Raw genomic sequence first — 19,528 nt, 5'->3', positions numbered from 1 at the left:
TTAGTAAGTAACATTTCCATGTCAAGTCAGAGAGACTACCCCACAAACTCCAGCTAAGAAAAATAACACAAGAAAACATACTAAGCTAGAATTATGCATAGGCGTTGTCTTTCTTACGTATCCTGTGACTCCATAGTCCATAGTCCATCAGGAAAGATTAGATTCCAGTTGTAATCCAAAAGTCCATGTCGTCCCACACTTTTCTACCAATTTTTACATCAGAAAATCGAGGATCTCTGATCCCACTAATAGAATCAGCATATTCAGATACTTGTAGCACATTTTTAGGATCCTTGTCCTTGACAAGATAAAGCAACTCCCCTGGTAAAACTTAATAAAATTGTTGTAGTCCAAACACATTTTTCATTTGGTCTAAGGAGATGACATGTTCCTGTTCTAGCCATTTATTAAGATACTGAGTCAAAGGGCCCCAAGTTGAGCAAAAGATTCCTTAGGTTTCTTTGAAAATGATCTAAATTTTCTCCTAAGATGTTCTGAATTAATCCCAAATTGGGAATATACCATCTTTCTGTTAGCCTCAAAATCTCTAGCTTGCTCCAGGGGCATCTATGAACAGTTTTGGATATTTTCACCTTCTGATGCAATTATTACTGGTCTCTCAGTTTCTTCTTCAGTTTGAATTTGAGAGTTCCCATTTCCCTTAGCACCCTGGCACCCAGCACTTTTTACTTCCTTTGGGTGGCATAAACAACACACTTCCTTATTTAGCTAGACTTATTCTTTTCCTTCAAAAGAACCAAATTGACCTTTCTTTCCTTATAACTAGGTTGCACTTTTCCAAGCAGCTCACCTCGGCTACCCCCAAACTCACAACTGTTACTAGAATATTTCCCTTTCTGGGTGATTCTTGTCTCTAGATGCAAGAACAACTTTTTGCTTAGCTTTTCTTTACTTTTAGCTTTTATTATCACCTCAGATCTATCTTGACGTAAGTTTCTACTCCATCTGCTGCTGTTCTTTACCCTCAGAGCTCAGGACTATGAGCTAGTACCTTGGTCTTGTAAATGTTGAGGTAAATGGTTTCTCTTGAATAGGTATTTTCCTTATCTTAGTATTCTCCAGGTCTGTGTTCAGAAGCTCCAAAACTAAATCTTCCACAAGACTCTAATAGGGAGCCACTTCTTACCACAGATCCTAACCCCTCCTAGCTAGGAATACCTTCGAACTCAAGCCAATTCAATTTTTCACTGGATTGTTTCATAACCCAGTGCTTTGCTACCCTTGGTTGTTTCACCAAGCAAAGGGCACAAGCTACGTGTCTCTGCCACCAGTTGATTACATCAACATTGTTTATTATTAATAATAGAGGTCCAGGCAATGTGTCATTTTAAAAAGAACCAAATAGAAGTTGTTTATTATTGCAGGTGATGAAGGTACAGTGAATGTTGTTAACTCTTAACAAAACATCCTACTTCATCCACTTTCAACCACCAACCCTCTCCCAAGTCTTTCTAAAATTCCCCTCTCCTCCTTCTGCAGAGATTCTTATATCTTACGACTCCGCCTCTCCAGCACTCTCATTGATACATGCAGATAGTCCATTAATATTCATGACCTGAACCTATTTCACATTGTGGAATAAAAATAAGAGGAATATGATACAGCCCTCTATCTGAAACTAAACTTTGTGTTATGGAATGTTCACCAACTGCCACGCTAACCATAAATTAATGTTGCAAACTGTCTTGCAGGCAGTAAAGGAGTGTTGGGCTTACCTGGCAAGACAGGAAGGCCAGGCTTACCTGGATTTCCAGGTGATGAAAAAGGTCAAAAAGGAGACATTGGAATTAAAGGGATCAGAGGCCTTCCAGGCTATGCTGGCCTCCCAGGATCTCAAGGTATTCCAGGCTTCCCGGGAATCACAGGACGGAGGGTAAGGAAACATTTTCTGTGTTTTCAGTCTCAAACAATTTTTTCCTTTTACTCAGAGTTTACTTAGTTCAAATAAACTTGGTTTTAGTTACATAATCTGTTCTTCATTAGTAGTTTGTGCATACCATAACTATGAATGAAAAAACAATGCACCAATTAATTAATTAATTAAAACCATTTACCCTGCTTTTCTCCTTAAGAAGGACTGAAGACTGCTTACATAATTAAAAGGCCTTTGTGAAGGAACCATGGAATGGTACACACAAAACAAAGCAAGCTGATTTTCAAATTACAAAGATCCAGATTTAGACTGGACATCTGGAAAAACTTCCTAATTGTCAGAGCAGTACCACAATGGAACCAATGACCTCAGGAGCTGGTGAAGCACTCTGGTGCTGGAGGATGAGTAATGTTTATTGTCACTAATAGCCTCATATCCATTTCTAACCATGTGACAGGGTGAAAAGGGTTTGCCGGGGTCTGCGGGTATACCTGGTGGAAGTGGCGAGCCTGGAGAAATTGGTGAGTGCACTTATGAACAATTTACCTCAGTTTTTAAAGATATGTATGGACAATTGCATACAGAATGAGAAGCTGTGTCCAGTGACTTGCTACAGCACAAGTTGATTTCACTAGAAAGAATGTATGTAATTTTGCAGAGCATGGATCCAATCTTACGTTTATTGGTGATGTTTTAGATGTTTCTAGGCTTCATTTCTGATTTCATCTATCATTTTTTTTTATTATACGAGAAGTAATGAAGAGTTCTTCGTGGCCTCTGTGAATCACATTATGGGTATCATAGTGTGAACCACATGAGTCACATTCCACATGTGCAGAGCCTCATCGGAACATTCTAGAGCTTCTGTGGTAGCAAAAAGATACATTAGCATAGAGCCCTCCTCCCTGGTATATGTACCTTGGCGCCAGGCTCTCCCTTCAGTTTTTTTCAACCACTGCATTGAAGAGCCTCAGTTGTGCTTCTTGCAAAACCTGAAAGTGAAATAAAGGAAAGTTATTGAACTTTTTTTTTAAAAAAAAATCTTCTTTACCATTTATAAATATATATATATATTTTAAAAAGTGCACTCCAGCCTTAGGGCCGAAGCACCCTCCCCCCGTTTCTTCTTTTCAAACTGTTCTTCGGTTCATGGGCTCTTCAGCCCCATTTAAATGCTGCATGGCCTGCAATAACAAAATCCTGCTTTCCAACAGCTATGCTAAATATCTTTTTTGCCTTGGTGAGGCTCATCAAACTTCCACGTGCCTTCACTGCAAAAACTTTTAACGCCGGAGTTCTGCACAGCCACCTTTCCAGGCTCAGGCTTCAGCTTTGGGAGCAATCTCTTCAGCCTGCTAAGTCTGCTAAGCCAATCTGCCTGCAAGTCCATCTGCCACATGAAAGCTATGTACAAAACTGTTCCCGAAGCGACAAAACATCCTTCAGTTACTCCATCTCCCTTGGATCAGGGAGAACCAGCTGTGCCCCTGACCTCAACCATCATACGGGTTCACAAGCCTAAGCAGATGATGTCAATACCCTCAACAACAAAAACAGCCTCTAAGAGAAAACCTTCCATCAATGCTTCCTCAGCACCAGAACTGTCACTTCCAAAGAAGGCTGTCTTTGAAATCGAAGCCTTCCAAAACCGCTTCCCCAACTCTACAGCGACTGGATTCTGGAGACCTCATCTGCATTGGTTCTCTTTCAGATGAGGAGACACCTCCACCTCATCAACCATCACCATCGCAGTCTCCCAATTGGGAACAGCATGTTGATTGACTCATGGCTTCCCCTGATAGCTTGCAACAATCCTAGAGCTCTCCCAGCGAGTCTTCACAAATTGTCTCGTCAGACATCCATGGTGCTGAAACACAACCAGAAACTATGCCTTACTCTGCCCCAGTAGGCCTACCACCTTGGCCTCTGGCACATCAACAAAGGCACCAAGCCTATGAGAGTGTTCACTTCTCGCGCGGAAAGAGATCATGCTCAGCACCATCATTGGGATGCTGTTTGCCCCAGTCGGTGCCCAGTGGAGAAGCCTGCCAAACACTATAGACCAGTCATTTTTCCCAGTCTGGCAGCGCTGCCACAGCATGTTGTCTCTGCTGGCGAGCCTTCAGTGTCAAAGTGATCTTATTACCATGATCACCCAGGACTAAATGATACCTTTTATCTGCCATCGCCTAAGAGATCCAGGCAAGCCGATCAATATTCTTTGGCTCAAATTCTCCACCCAGATCTCCCTGCACCAGCAAATTTCTATTTCCCTGTCCATCAGGAGGACCATGAGCGCTCATCCCGCTCAGCATCACTGGCTCCTGTCTATTCCACCATAATATAATGTCGTCCATCAACGCCTTTACCACCTTGACAGCTGTCTTGACACTGACAGCCTTAGTATCGACATCACCTCCATACCGACACCTCAGATATCAAAGATCCTCAATATTGACCCCTGTCCATGTCAATGTCAATATTGGACATCGGTATGATGATTTGTGTTTTTATGTTTATTAGAATGGGATATGTAGTCCTAAGATTGTCCCAATAGCATCCATCTTGATTTAATGTCTGTGTCTGTGGTAGGAAAATTTTACATGCTGTTTCAGAGAAGCTTCGTTCTCTGGTTATCTAGTTGCTAAGGAGAGCCAAAGAGTTACATTCCTGGTAGTCATAATAATTCTGCCACAAGACATGATGACAACTCAAGCTCCCATGAGAAAGTTAGGCGGGACAACAAGACCCAGGAGGGGGTGTTCCTTATGAGGCATCCTGGGAAGAAGAAGGAAGTTGGTGGAAGTTGAAAAAAGATGGAGTTTGACTGAGAAAGGACAGATATGTGCTTTTTCCCAAAATGGATTATAACTTTTGAATGAAGCCTTTTTACCAACTTGGTCATTTGGATTACAAATGAACTCTAACTGTCCTGGTGGATTATGGACTATGGAATCACAGGAACGTAAGAATGACTATGCTTATGCATTATTCTAGTTTAGAATGCAATTTTTGTTTTATTTTTCTAGCTGGAGTGGTGGGGGTGATCTGTCTGTCTTGACATGGAAATGTTTCTAACTGAAATGCTTTACTATAATCTGAATTCTTTTCTGAACCATATGTCTTAATAAAGCAGTAATGTTTTGGAATTGCATGCATTGGTTTCTTGAACAGACTAACCTATCTAATTGGCCATGTGTATTTGCTACCTTATAGAGCCCAGATTTGCCTGAGTGTAAACTCATGGATTGTCTGTGTTACTTGTTTTTACTTAACAAAGGGGATGGACTTGAGGAAGGAAAATTAGTGCAGGGCCTGGCTGAGATCTAGGGCTCGTCTTAGCTCATAAGGATTGACTAATTTTCTGGAATCTCTCCTTCTCCGGCTTCCCCTTAATCTCCTTGGAGATGGGGGATTGTTTATCTTTGATCGACTGCTGTCTACCGATGCCCCCTCAACATTGACAGCTCAGCGTCGACACCATTACTTTGAGGACCAAGCACTCGACGTCAATATTGATTCATCTGACCAGAGTCTCAGGCCTCAAACACCATCAGTACTTTTAACATCTCCAGACTCTGACCTGGCAGACACAGATCCTCTGTCACCAGCAGAGGATTTTCAAACCTATGTTCAACTAATGGTTCGTATGGCCATATCCCTCAACCTGCAAATCCAGAGACCCAACAACTGAAACAGCAGATCATCTTTATGATTCCATCTCTAAAGACACTACCACACGGGTCCACATATCCATGCTCCCTTCTCTCCTAAGTACAGCTAGGCATTCTTGGACCAAATTGGCATCATCTCACTTGGTGTCTAAATGCATTGACAACCTTTATTGAGTACATGATGTGGATGGAGTCTTTTTACAAAAACAACCAGCTCCCAATTCCATCTTTGTCAAAGCTTCACAGTCTCACTCTCAACACCAACAAGTGCTAATACCACCTAATAAAGATAGCAGGCGGATTGTCTCTATGTACAGATGGCTATATTCCTCTGCTGCTTTCAACATGAGAGTGACCAACTACCAAGGAGCTATGGGCGTTTATCTGTGCTTTCTTTGGGACACTATGTCTACCTTTATTGATGCGCTCCTGAAGGAAAACGTCTTAGCACGAACTTTTCAACAAGAGGGTCTCTTGATAGCAAAACAACAGATGCTGTCTGCTAAACACACTGTTGATACCACGTGTAAATCAATGGCTACCTCTGTAGCACTTTGATGCTTCTCGTGGCTTAGAACTGCGAGTCTCACCAAAGATATGTGCGCCACATTGAAGACCTCCCATTCGATGGAGTTTGTCTTTTCAATGCTGAGATGGATAACATTCTTGAGAATGTTCAGAAAAAGAGGACAGCTGCCAGGTGTTGGGGAGTATACCCCATATACCAACAGTGCCCTCAATGCTATCAGTGGCACCACCCATAAACCTCTTACTAAAAATTCCAGCAAGAACCTCAAAGGCAAACATTTTGTGTACCTTAATATAAACAACAACCTTACAAGCCAAGCCTCATCAACAGACCACAACCAGGCACAATTACCGTAAGCCTAAGCATCACGTTTGACATTCAAACGGCTGAGATCCCAATACTATCTCCCACTTCTTACCTGTGTGGAAGCACTTATCTGCATGGGCACACATCACCACAGATGCATGGGTCCTCTCCATCATACGGAACAGGTACTGCATCGAATTCCACCAGCTTCCTCCACCGTCACACACCATCATACCTCCATCTCAAACTCTGCAGGATGGAATACAGTCGTTAATACTCAAAGACGCCATAGCTAGCTTATCAGCTTGGTCGAGCTCCAGCGCCACAGAGTATCTGCCCTCATTCCACCAGGTCGTTGGCAACTCCTATGGGATTTCTTTTAGGCATCCCTCTACCTGATGTCTGTGCCTCTGCCACATGGGCACAGCCATACATATTTATCAATCACTACACATTGGACGTTCAGCAGAAATCTGATCCTGCTTTTGGGCGTGCTGAGTTATAATCTACCTTGGCGTGACATCCTCCTCTGGGTAAGACAGCTTGTTAGTCACCCATAGTGTGATTCACAGAGGCCACAAAGAAGAATGACACAATTGGACCTCTGTAATTCACACATCCCGACCCAGCGTCCCCACTGTCATGCCCTTTTTCTTTATGCGGCAGTTGACCTAACTGAAAGGAGAGCCTGGCGCCAAAGTACATATACCAGGGGGGAGGGTTTATGCTAATGTATCTTTTTGCCACCACAGAAGCTCTAGAATGTTCAGACGAGATTCCATGCATGTGCAGATTACCCATAATGTGAATCACAGAGGTCCACTCGAAGAACTACAATTACAGGTAGGTAACCTGTCATTTCAAGTTCCAGAAAAACATCTACTGTACTTCTGCTTCAATGACTACGCAAAAGTCTTTGTGTGGACCACAGAAAACTATGGCAAGTTCTTAAAGAAATGGGAGTGCCTGACCACCTTATCTATCTCCTGAGAATCTATATGTGGGACAGGAAGCAACAGTTAGAACTGGATATGGAACAACTGGTTGATTCAAAATTGGGGAAGGAGTACGACAGTGCTGTATATTGTCTCCCTGCTTATTTAATTATATGCAGAACACATCATGCGAACGGCAGGACAGGATGAATCCCAAGCCAGAATTAAGATGGCCGGAAGAAATATCAACAACCTCAGATATGCAGACGATACCACTCTGATGGCAAAGTGAGGAGGAATTAAAGAATCTCTCAATGAGGGTGAAAGAGGAGAGTGCAAAAAAGCCCAACATAAAAAAAACTAAGATCATGGCCACTGGTCCCATCACCTTCTGGCAAACAGAAGGGGAAGATATGGAGGTACTGACAGATTTTACTTTCTTGGTCTCCATGATCACTGCAGATGGTGACAGCAGCCTCAAAATTAAAAGACGCCTGCTTCTTGAGAGGAAAATGATGACAAACCTAGACAGCATCTTAAAAAGCAGAGACATCACCTTGCCAACAAAAGTCCGCTTAGTTAGAGCTATGGTTTTTCTAGTAGCAATGTATAGAAGTGAGAGCTGGACCATAAAGAAGGCTGACCACCGAAGAATTGATGCTTTTGAATTGTGGTGCTGGGGGAGACTCTTGAGAGTCCCCTGGACTGCAAAGAGAACAAATCTATCCATTTTGAAGGAAATCAACCCTGAGTGCTCACTGGAAGGACAGATCCTGAAGCTGAGGCCCCAATACTTTGGCAATCTCATGAGAAGAGAAGACTCCCTGGAAAAGACCCTGATGTTGGGAAAGTGTGAAGGCAAGAGGAGAAGGGGACAACAGAGGACGAGATGGATGGACAGTGTCATCAAAGCTACCAACATGAAGTTGACCCAACTCTGGGAGGCAGTGGAAGACAGGAGAGCCTGGCGTGCTCTGGTTCATGTGGTCACGAAGAGTTAGACATGACTAAACGACTAAACAACAACAACCTGTCATTATATTGTAGAGTGAGGAAGACTTTCTGTATCCTTCCAGATTGCCTTTTCTATCATAAGGAGGAAATGTCAGCTTGTACTTTAATATCTCCGCAGGGAAACACTCCAGCCTCCCAAGCTGTTTCTGTCTCTTGGTTAGGAAACAATGTGTTTATTGGGTTCTAGTTCGGGTCCCCCACTATATCCTTTCTTTGCTTGTTTACATTTCTTTCTCCTCTGCTGTCTTCAATCTTAACACATTGGAACAGAGACTCCAGATGATTCACTCAAGTGAGGAAAATTCTAAAGGTGGCACTCCCTAGCAGGAGGTGTAGGACAATTGTCAAAACAACTGCCAATGCAACCTCTGTTCCAATAGCCCCCTTTGCCCTTTCCACTTTTTGTCAAGTAATAGCATGTTGAATTCTGTCCTTTAAGTTGCTGTGAAACAGCAACGAAATAGGGGCATTTTGCTCATCACTTGAAAGCCCTGCTAATGGCAGGGTCTGGGCATTCCCCTTTGGTGTATAAGAGTGATCAGTTTGTGTCATCCGTACATCTGTGATTACAGTATTGTCCACTTTTGGAAGGTAAGTGGGGTAGAGCTTGATAAGTACTTATGCAGGTTGGTGCATAATACCAGGGGTCTGCAGGTAGGTATACGGAGAAATTCTGTCTGAAATCCTAGAGAGGTCAGTGTTAGCAATCCTGTAGTAGACTAGGTAGCTTCCTATGGGGCTGTGATTGTCTCTTGCAAGAAGAGATGCTTTAGGGCAGTGGCTCCTAACCTTTTTTGCACTGTCATCCCCTTTTATAATAGCCAAGTAACCTGCAATCTCCTGCCACATTTGTATAAAAAGGTATTTTCAGTGGGGTAAAGTCATCACTTCTCAGAAAGTAGAAGCTTCTTTCTCTCCCCAAAGAGCTTGTTTCTTATAACATACATATACATGGTAACTTTAATATCCCACTCTGAAAGGTCAAGAAAGAAATTATTTAAACAAGGGCTACAACAAATATAAGGTGACCCACAACTCTCCAGAAAAAACTTCACAACCCCCTTAAGGATCACAGCTCCCAGCTTGGGAAACATTACTTTAAAGTCTCCTTGGGTTTATTTTTTCTGATACTAAAGGAGAGGAGGAACATAATTTCAATCCAAGATATGAAACGGCTAAAAAGATCCATGAAGAAGCAGTATTTCAAGATGGAAACGTGAACATCCACAGCATTAGGCACTGAATTCCAGGACAACTTGCTATCTATAGAGGTCTTACATTAAAAATTACAAAGGGTTTTTTTAGGTTTATGTAAAAGAACCACAGACCTTCTAATCTACAACTTCTTGTAGTCAAAGATACCCTCTCCTCTATAAAGTAAGAGAAATTTTTCAGAATTTCTTCAGAATAGATTTACAGTAAGAAAATTCTGTTAATGCTTGCACGTTAGATGTTAAACAGTTATAAAAATATAGAAAAACACATTGTATTTCTTTTCCCTGACAGGTGACAGGGGAACTACTATAAACCTTCCAGGAAGACCAGGTTCTAAAGGGGAAGCTGGCATACCTGGACCTACAGGTGTGTCTGTCTGTTGGTGTGTGTGATGAAACACTTCATTTTTGGACAAATATCACCATCTGTAGACCTTGAGATGATTTATGAAGGATGCCTAACCTATGTAGAACAGTATATAGATTATGATAATTGATCCATTTTACATTTTTACTATAATGTTTGGTTCAGATTTGTAGTAGTTTGCTTGTTCTTTTAGTAGAAAGTAATGCTGTGCACATGATTTGGCTGATTCCTGCATCCAGGAGCACTTCGGCCAAATTTGGATCAATTTGGCCTTGGTCCAGATTGGGCTGCTGTGTTCTGGTGCAGGTCACCATGCCCCAACATGGTTGTTCTGACCTAATTATTATTTTCAAAATACTTCTTCAGTAGGGCAGTTTTAAAATTGTTTCCAAAATGGAAGTGTGGTCAGAATCCTTTTGTACAATTAAACACAAACAACTTAAGTTTGTGCCTGTGGTAGCTACTTGAGCACCAAGGTGGAAGGGCCACCTACACATTTATGCCAAAGCATTATGCAGTCAGTTCTGCTGGGGATATGTGACTTTACATTATACTGGGATGAACAGGACACTGGCCAGTGTTTATAGACTCCATCTATTTTCCAAACATTTGTTTTGTAAACCATTTTTATTCTTAATTGTTGTAATCCTCAATGTTATTTTTGTTACTTAATATTTTTCAGTTCAGTATTTTCCACATGTATGCTCTTAATTTGCTATGTTCGTATGTTGCCCTTTTTGACTAATTTGCAGCAAGCAATCTGATTACAGCTGTAGAAACATATTTGTTCTGAAGCTAAGGTTCCTTGTATTGCCTTTCAAAATACTGTATGGAGAGGGCATGTATTGAAATCTAAGTTCTGTAAAAAAATATGCAGAGCTGTAGGAAGGATAGTGCCTCGAAGTAGAATAACCTTGCTTGATTCACTTGAAATTGAGGATGCCAAATAGAAAATAGTGACTTGACAATGGCAGCCCTATCTTGGCTGGCATGAGAGTCAAAGATTCGATTCCTAAGAGCATGAGGGCCAAAACAAAGAAATGAAAAGACTAAACCTTTAACTTGTCTTGACACCACTGTGCCCATCCTGCCAACTGAAGTTTTTGATTTTAAGGTTTTCCGCAGTCTTTTGATATATTCTCTTTCTGTCAGTTCTTTAACTTTTGTGTGTATGATGTTGTCTGCTTCTAGTTTTCCAAAGTATTTAGAATTTTCATCACTTGAGAGTGATTTTATAATATTGCCATTTTTTAGCTGTATTCCGTCTAGTTTTGGATCTTCCCACAATGTATAGACAGAGCTGCACAGATGTCAATTCCAAATTTCAATTGGATATCATCACTAAATATTTGCACTGTGTTTAGCAGTGATTCTATTTCTGTGGAACTTTTTGCATATAGCTTTAGGTCATCCATGTATAAGAGATCATTGATTTTTCTAGCTTGTTGTGAAATATGGTAGCGCAATCCAGTTTTATTTAAAATTATTGACATAGGGATTAGTGAGATGTTAAACAGCAGAGATGACAAAGTCAAATGCCTTTTTATAGTTTATCCAGGACATGTTAAGGTTTATTTTTTGTCTTTTTGCATTTTTCAGGATCATTTTATCAATAAGCAGCTGATCTTTTGTCCCTCTTGACTTTTTAAAGTTCCCTTTCTGTTCAGTTGGGTATAGGGAGTTTTCATTTAAGTATTTATATCTAAATCTTGCAAGTACTCCTGTGAGGAGCTTAAACATTGTTGGAAGGCATGTAATAGGTTGATAATCACTGGGTTCATTACCCTTTTGATGATCTTTCATTATCAGAAATGTACTGCCTGTTGTCATCCAGTCTTCAGTTGTAGAATTTTTAAGTAAGTGATTGAATTGCACTGCTCATAATTTCTGGGTTGTTCCATGCACAATAGAGTTGTTCCTCTATTGATGCTTTCTTCCACTGTTGTGTCTACCTCTACCCTCCATTTGTCTTCCATATTATGGTCATTGTTCTGTGTAGATTTTGCCACTTTTTCTAGTTGTTGCAATTTCAGTTCTGAAAACACTTTACTCCAGATGATAAACCTTCTCTGGTCCATTAATCGTTCAGTTATGTCACTACTTCGATGTTTTGTTTTCTAAATTTCCGTCATTCTTTTTTGAAAACCATGGGCTGTTGGGTTTGCCTTGTAATAACATTTAATAATTTCTCGATTTTCGGTGAGAGTCCAAGGTTTACATTGTTCCAGTAGCTTTGCAGCATTCTGTCTCGATCCCTCATTAGGGTCTGCTGAGCCCTGTAGCCCATTTGTCGCCAGATGCCCTGGGGCTATAGAATCTGACGCAATCCTTGTTGACCTAGGTCACAACCGATCTGGTATGGATTTCTGTTTATTTCCTCTCATCATAATTGACGGTTGGAGGACACAGTTGGTCTGGCTTCTCAGCTGTTTGGCTTGAGAGACACTTCAGCATAACTTTCATCCTCACTGAATCATGCAAGCCCCTCTGCCTCAACAAGCCCTGTGCCCATGGAGGGGGGGATGATGATGACGATGATGATGATCATCATCATCTATTTAGGTGGCCATATTGCCTATATGGTGGGTCCTCCACTCCCCACCGATGTCCCCCAGTAAGTTCTGGTAACCCCTGTATTATACTGTCCCCAATGCATTGTCAATTCTGTTAGACCAAAATAGAGACAAATTAAAGGTACTTATTTCAAACCAGCTTATGTCTCAGGTGGCCTATATGAAAACCCTAAATTACAGTCATGCCCCGCTGGATGATTACTCCGCTCTACGACGAATCCGCATTATGTTGACGTTTTTGCAATAGCTTTTGCGATCGCAAAACAATGTTTTCAATGGGGGAATTTCACTTCACGTTGATTGGTTCCCTGTTTCGGGAACCGATTTTTCGCTTTACGACGATCAGCAAACAGCTGATCGTCGGGTTTCAAAATGGCCACCAGCTTTTAAAATGGCCCCCCGCTGTTTTCTAGGAGGGATTCCTCACTTTACAGGCACCAAAATGGCTGCCGTATGGAGGATCTTCACTGGACGAGCAGGTATTCAGCCCATTGGAACGTATTAACCAGGTTTTAATGCGTTTCGGTGGGGTTTTTTAATTTTGTTTGATGATGTTTTCGCTCTACAGCGATTTCGCTGGAATGAATTAACATCGTCAAGCGAGGCACCACTGTATTGTAGAATTATGATTACTTGATAACAAAAAGCCAGAACCCTCTTCCTAATAAAATAAGAACATGTCAGTATTTTCATTGCACCATTGTAAAATTAAATATGTTAAAGAAATTAATAGTTTTTTTAAATTATTATTATGGTCAAACTAAATATATAACTTGAACAAGATTTGGATTATATAATATTGTCCATAAGTTATGACTTTGAAACATATATTAATCTTCAAGTGGAAGTATATTTATTCCATGTTCACCAAAATAAAACATTCTTAGAGGTTTGAAAGTACTGAATAAAATATTATAGAAAAACATCAGCTGCAATGGCTGCACCCAAGGGTGGGGATTGGTGAGGGAGGAATGAGGCGAAACTGCCTTGTGCGCTTTCGCACCTCCATCAACTGCAGCCACACATGCAGCCAACAAGGGTCCCGACAGCTGCTGCCACCTCAGCTCTCTTCGAAGGCCGGAAACACATGCTGTGAGGCCTGGCTAAGCAGGGAAGCAACATGTTCAATGCCTCCCTGCTGCAACATGAGGCATCAGAGGTAGCCACAAAAGCAGTTGGAAGCCAAGAGAACCCATTTGCAGATCGAATATCACCCACAGTGATGCAAAAGCACCTCCACCCAATTCCACTGCCAAACCAGGCTGTTGTCTTTGAGTGCCAAGCATGGGCGTGCTCTGTAGCCTGGCAGCAGAAGGGAGCAAGCTGCTGTTGGCTCCCTTGCCACATAGAGGGTTGGCTGGGTGGGGTCTGGCCTTACAAAGGACATCTGGTCCTGCCCCCAGCCATCTTGGTGGATAACACCTATTGGTGTCCCCATCTGCCTGTCTCCCACCAGGAAAGGAGGGCTAAGAATCCCTGGCAGAGCATTATTCAGCTCTGGCAGAGAGAACAATAGACTGTAGTGTTGCTTTCATGCTTGTATTAAAGAGTGCAAGTTATCAAAGATGTTTTGATTTACTTGTGCTGAGAGGAAACACTGATCGCGTAGCTGTGTATAAGTATTTCTGGCATGTGGACTATGCAGTCCATGGGATCTTTCTGCCAGTTCCTCTGCAAGTTTTTTCTTGGATCTCAGGGTTGCAGAATATGAGTGCCAGAGTGGGGAAAAAGAACTCAGCTGATTGGTTATTGGCAAGAAAAGCTGGTCACCTTTATTTGTAAAAGCTCCCTCCCAGTAATACCCAATATTAATAGCATGCAAGTTTGTCATTATCCCAGCTGTCTGTTACATTCCTAGATACATGACTGGGGATTCTTTATTTTTTAATGTATTTTTTATTTTTAAAAACTAGGGATAAGGTAAGGAATACAAAAGGTAGAGGGTGATATGGGGGTAAAGAGGGGGAAGGAGAACACAAAATCTACTGTCATCCAATCTGTTTGTTCATGTTGTGATATCAAGTCAACTTTTCACCTTTCTTCAATTTCGTTGCCCTCCAGGTTTCAACTTACAATTACATCTTAGTTTAATTCTGTGTTATTCAAGCACTATTGGTGACTCAAGCCATTTATATAATAAATCCCATTGTTCAGTTGCCTTTTGTTTGGCCAGTCTTTCAACACTTCTTGATAGAATATCCATTTCTGCCACTTCCCATATCTTCTCAATGAGTTCCTCTTGTTTTGGTATTTCTGATTTCTTCCAGTTCTCTCTCTATATAACTAGGTAGTTCTTTGTCTTATCTATATTATCTGGTATAATGCTCAGTAAAAACAATTCTGGGATTAGTGGAACTTTACAAACCAGTATTTTTGTAGCCAGTACCTTTTCACTACTCTACAAGTCCACCACATATGGTAAAAACTTTCCTCATGTGCTTCACACTTCCAACAAACATTTGACACCTCTGTATAAATCTTTGACAATTTTCCGGAGTCATATGCCACCTATAAAACATCTTATATATGTTCTCTTTGAAATTTACCAATTTTGTGAGCTTTATTACTATTAGTACTTTAGTACTATTTTTCCATATTTGCAACCATTGATCAATATCAATATTATGTCCTATATCTTGTGCCCACCTAACCATACATTCTTTTACCATCTCATCTTGCATTTTAGTTTCAAGCAAATAATCATACATTTTCTTAATTACTTTATCATTTGAGCCCAGCAGAAGTTTATCAAATATCATTTGTTCTGTGTAAAAGCCCTCTGTTTTATCTTTTCTATACCTAGATTCCACTTCTGCTTTGGACAACCAGTCTAGATATATACTTTGTGTTTCTAACTCTTCTTTGGACCTTAACTCACAATCATTTTTAAATAGATCTTCATATTTTGAAAGTTTCACTTCTGTCATGAGGTTAGGTTGTGTAAAGGCCTCTATGGGTGATACCCAGCCTGGTGTTTTTTGTTAAATCTGCTGGATGATCATTTTCCAAGTCCCTAGTAGGGTTATTCTTATCATATGCAAGTTAAAACGTTTCTGCTCTTTATCTTTTTTGTACCATAGAAAAGCATGTCGACCTAACTGTAAATCATTTCCTTCCAACTTGAAAAATCTATCATTATCAAAAGTTATCCATTCCTTTATCCAGACTAATACACAGGCTCTATAATACTATACCCAATCTGGGAGACCAAAACCTGCTCTTTGTTTGGCATCTTGCATTGCTTTGATTTTAATTCTTGGTTTTTTTACCTTGCCACACAAATCTCATGATTATCTTATTAAGTTCTTGAAAAAAAATGACTGTTTTAATATTATGGGAATTGTCTGAAATAAAAATAAAATTTTAGGTAGAACATTCATTTTGGTGGTTGCTATTCTTCCCATCAACAATAGCTGTAATTTATCCCATCTCTCCAAGCTATTCTTAATCTCCTTAATCAACTTCATATAATTGTCTTTGAATTACGTACAACAGTTTAACCACTGTGCCTCGTGGCACAGTGGTTAAACTGCTGTACTGCAGCCAAAACTGTGCTCACGACCTGGGGTCAATCCCAGGTAGCCGGCTCAAGGTTGACTCAGCCTTCTATCCTTCCAAGGTCAGTAAAATGAGTGCCCAGCTTGCTGGGGGAGGGGGGCAATGTGTACCCTGCATAATTAACTTGTAAACCGCCCAGAGAGTGCTTGAAGCGCTATGGGGCGGTATACAAGCAACGCACTTTGCTTTTGCTTTTTTCTTTGTGATTTGGATCCCTAAATATCTGACTCTCTTCTCTTCTTGAAAGTTAGTTCTTTCTATTAATTTCTGTCGTTCTTGATCTCTCATATTTTAACAAGTATTTTTGTTTTCTTTTGGTTTATTTTCATTCCTGCCATATTACCAAAATTCATCAGCATCTCCAAGTTTATTGATTTGAAAAAAAAATTCATCTCATTTTTAATTTTATTCAAAAAGTTCGCTTCTCTCAATAATTGCATGTTAAGTCTCCAAAAGCCACTCCTTATCCTATGCCCTAATGTCATCAATATTAAATTATGGTCTGCATATGTATTTGGTAATATTTCAATGTCCTCTACTTGATGTGTAGCTTCCGCTGATATCCAACAATTATCTATTCTTGACCATGATTTATGTCTATTTGAGTAAAATGTATAGTCTCTTCTGTTCGGGTTTCTGAGTCTCCATAGGTCAATTAGGTTTAATTCTTCTGCTGTTGGAAGGAACACCTTAGGTATCATATTCCTCGTCTTTTTCATCCTATTTTCAGTTTTCTTAAATGTGTCCTTCTCTTTGTCAATTATTGCATTGAAGTCTCCCATAATGCACATTTTTGTTGTATTAATTGATTCTTCAGTTGGGAATAAAATTTACCTTGGGCTTCATTTGGTGCATAGATGTTAGCCAATAAGATTTTTTCGCCTTCCTTAGAGATTTCTACTATCAGTAAACTCCCATCCTCAGCGGCAAACACCAATTCCAGATCTAACTCTTTTTTGATATACAAAGTCACTCCTTTTTTCTTTTGTCTGCTTGACTTAACCCAATTTTGGGTTTTCTAACAGTTTTTAATCTTTTTCTTTAATATGAGTCTCCTGGATAAATATGATATCTGCCTTAGTTTTGAGGAGTTTGCTGAATATTTTTCTTCTTTTTTGGGGTGAGTTAAGTCCTTTCAGGTTCACTGAGAGAAGTTTGACTTGTTTAGACATCTTGCTGATCTTTACTGCACACTCCTGTACTGCAGTGAGTCCCGGACCCTTTGTGCACGGCAGGAGAGAAAACTGAACATGTTCCATATGCGTTGCCTCCGACGCATTTTTGGTATCACCTGGCAGGACAAAGATCTAAATAGAGTAGTCCTAGAATGAGCTGGAATTTTTAACATGTATACACTACTGAAACAGCGACGTCTACGTTGGCTTGGGCACGTCGTGAGAATGGCTGATGGTCGGATTCCAAAGGATCTCCTGTATGGAGAATTAGTGCAGGGAAATCGTCCCAGAGGGGAGACCACAGCTGTGATACAAGGATATCTGCAAGTGAGATCTGAAGGCCTTGGAAATGGACCTCAACAGATGGGAAACCCTAATATCTGAGCGTTCAGCCTGGAGGCATGAAGTGCATCCCGGCCTCTCCCAATTTGAAGAGACCCTCGCCCAGCAGGCTGAGGCAAAGAGGTAGTCACGAAAGCAGCAAAATCAGGGAGCTAGACGGGGTACAGATTGTATTTGTCCTAAGTGTGGAAGGGATTGTCACTCTTGAATTGGCCTTCTCAGCCACACTAGACGCTGTTCCAAGTCCTCCATGCAGAGCACGATACCATAGTCTCTCGAGACTGAAGGATGCCTATGATGATGATGATCTTTACTACCTTTTTTTTATCACTCTGTTCCTTTTCTGGAGATGACTTTCTGCATGTCTTCATGTGTACATTTTCTACATTTGCCATTAGTTTTCAGCCACTCGTTTGTCCAACTATCTTAACTGATATAATTATACCACTTTATCTTCTATTGAATTTTAATTGTTGTAAGCCGCCCAGAGACCTTTGGGTAGAGTGGGCGGCGTATAGGTTAAATAAATAAATAAATAAATAAATAAATAAATAAATAAATAAATAAATAAATAAATTATTAGTTTGAAGTTTAACTATAATCTGATCCTTCAATCTGATTTTAATCATCCAATCCTTTAATCTAACCATCTCTCTGGCTTATTTGCATTTTCAAAAAAAAATTGCTTTGCAAATTTAAGCTTCTTCGCAGTTTCCTCAGTGAGCAATAATTTTATCTGATGTTGGAATTCTTTATCAGTCAATGCAGGGAGTGCAGGGAGCACAATAAGATAACTTGCATCACTGTCCTTACATGATTCCAAAAGGCAACAGAATTCTAGCCATTGTCTTACGTATTCTGGTATATTTGTTATTCTGCAGTGAACCCTCAGAAAGCTGAGCTCTGGCTCACGTGGAGCCCTTCCACCTCTTCAGAGCTGTCGCTTTTCACATGAGCAAAATGATTACATTTCTTCCTCATATGCTGATTTAACCCCTATTTGAACATTTGATTTAGCTGACCAATGCTCACTTGCCATGCGACTAAAAAGATTGTCATCACACACTTACTGCCCATTAGGTTGCTTCTGCTTTTTTTGTGCAGCTTTTTTATTGTAAAGCTTCAGGTTGCGATAGGTATTGTAGGAAACAAGTACCATACACTAGGAAGACAATATGAAGACAAAATCTGCATGAATAAGCAATATTGGGCTATTATCTGTTTTTTTAAAAAATACCTTTAAGCAGTTTGGGGCAGTATATAAACAGCACACTTTGCACCTTGCTTTTGAAAAATTAAACTTTATAGAGCAACAAGCATACACACTCGTGAAGCTGTCTGAAATTTGAGAAAGCTAACCTACTTTTTAGTGTCCACCATAACCATACCATACCTATGCAGGCATGAAAAAATAGTACAGTGGGTTTGTTTTCCCAGTACCAATGAATAGGAGAACTGGTGGTGATCTGGATGTCTGCATTTTGATTCAGATGCAGAGCATTGTGCAACTCGGGACTGAATCAATTTGGACCAAATCACAATCTTAACAATTTTACCAAAGCAGGCCCTGAACTAAATTGGTGGGGGCTGCATGTAGTCTGAATAGAAAGCTGGAGTATTAATTTAATAAATGAATGAATGAATGAATGAATGAATGAATGAATGAATGAATGAATGAATGAATGAATGAATGAATGAATGAATGAATGAATGAATGATGTCCAGTGGCTCTTAACATATGAGTCAACAGCTAATGTTCACTGTCACCAGAATCTTGCTGCACAACTTTATGCCACATGACCATGGCCATTTCAGGAAATTTAAGAGTTTCTTATTCTCCCCCAGATTCTGGTAATCCCTAGGGATCCCTTTTGTCCTGGGAAGCCTTAGGGAGTCAGCTTTTTGGTTCCCGAAAACCACCACTGCCAGTCCCAGTGGCAAACGAGG

The 19,528-nt window shown here is 40.5% G+C and overlaps 1 protein-coding gene across 4 annotated transcripts in view; it reads left to right on the top strand.

Moving 5' to 3' along the window:
- COL4A2 (collagen type IV alpha 2 chain) overlaps positions 1-19,528 on the top strand; it is a 410,505-nt gene that overhangs the window by 273,915 nt on the left and 117,062 nt on the right. For all 4 annotated transcript variants that reach the window (XM_072992602.2, XM_072992648.2, XM_072992721.2 and 1 more), the window contains 3 exons: positions 1,713-1,894; positions 2,352-2,415; positions 9,859-9,933. In XM_072992602.2, coding sequence (XP_072848703.2) covers positions 1,713-1,894; positions 2,352-2,415; positions 9,859-9,933 — 321 coding nt within the window. The remainder of the gene's footprint in view (positions 1-1,712; positions 1,895-2,351; positions 2,416-9,858; positions 9,934-19,528) is intronic.

This window comes from Pogona vitticeps, chromosome 1 (genome assembly GCF_051106095.1).
Source record: "Pogona vitticeps strain Pit_001003342236 chromosome 1, PviZW2.1, whole genome shotgun sequence".
In the NCBI taxonomy this organism is placed as follows: domain Eukaryota; kingdom Metazoa; phylum Chordata; class Lepidosauria; order Squamata; family Agamidae; genus Pogona; species Pogona vitticeps.
The sequence above is the reverse complement of the archived record's forward strand: the minus strand, read 5'-3'. Positions and strand labels throughout refer to the sequence as shown.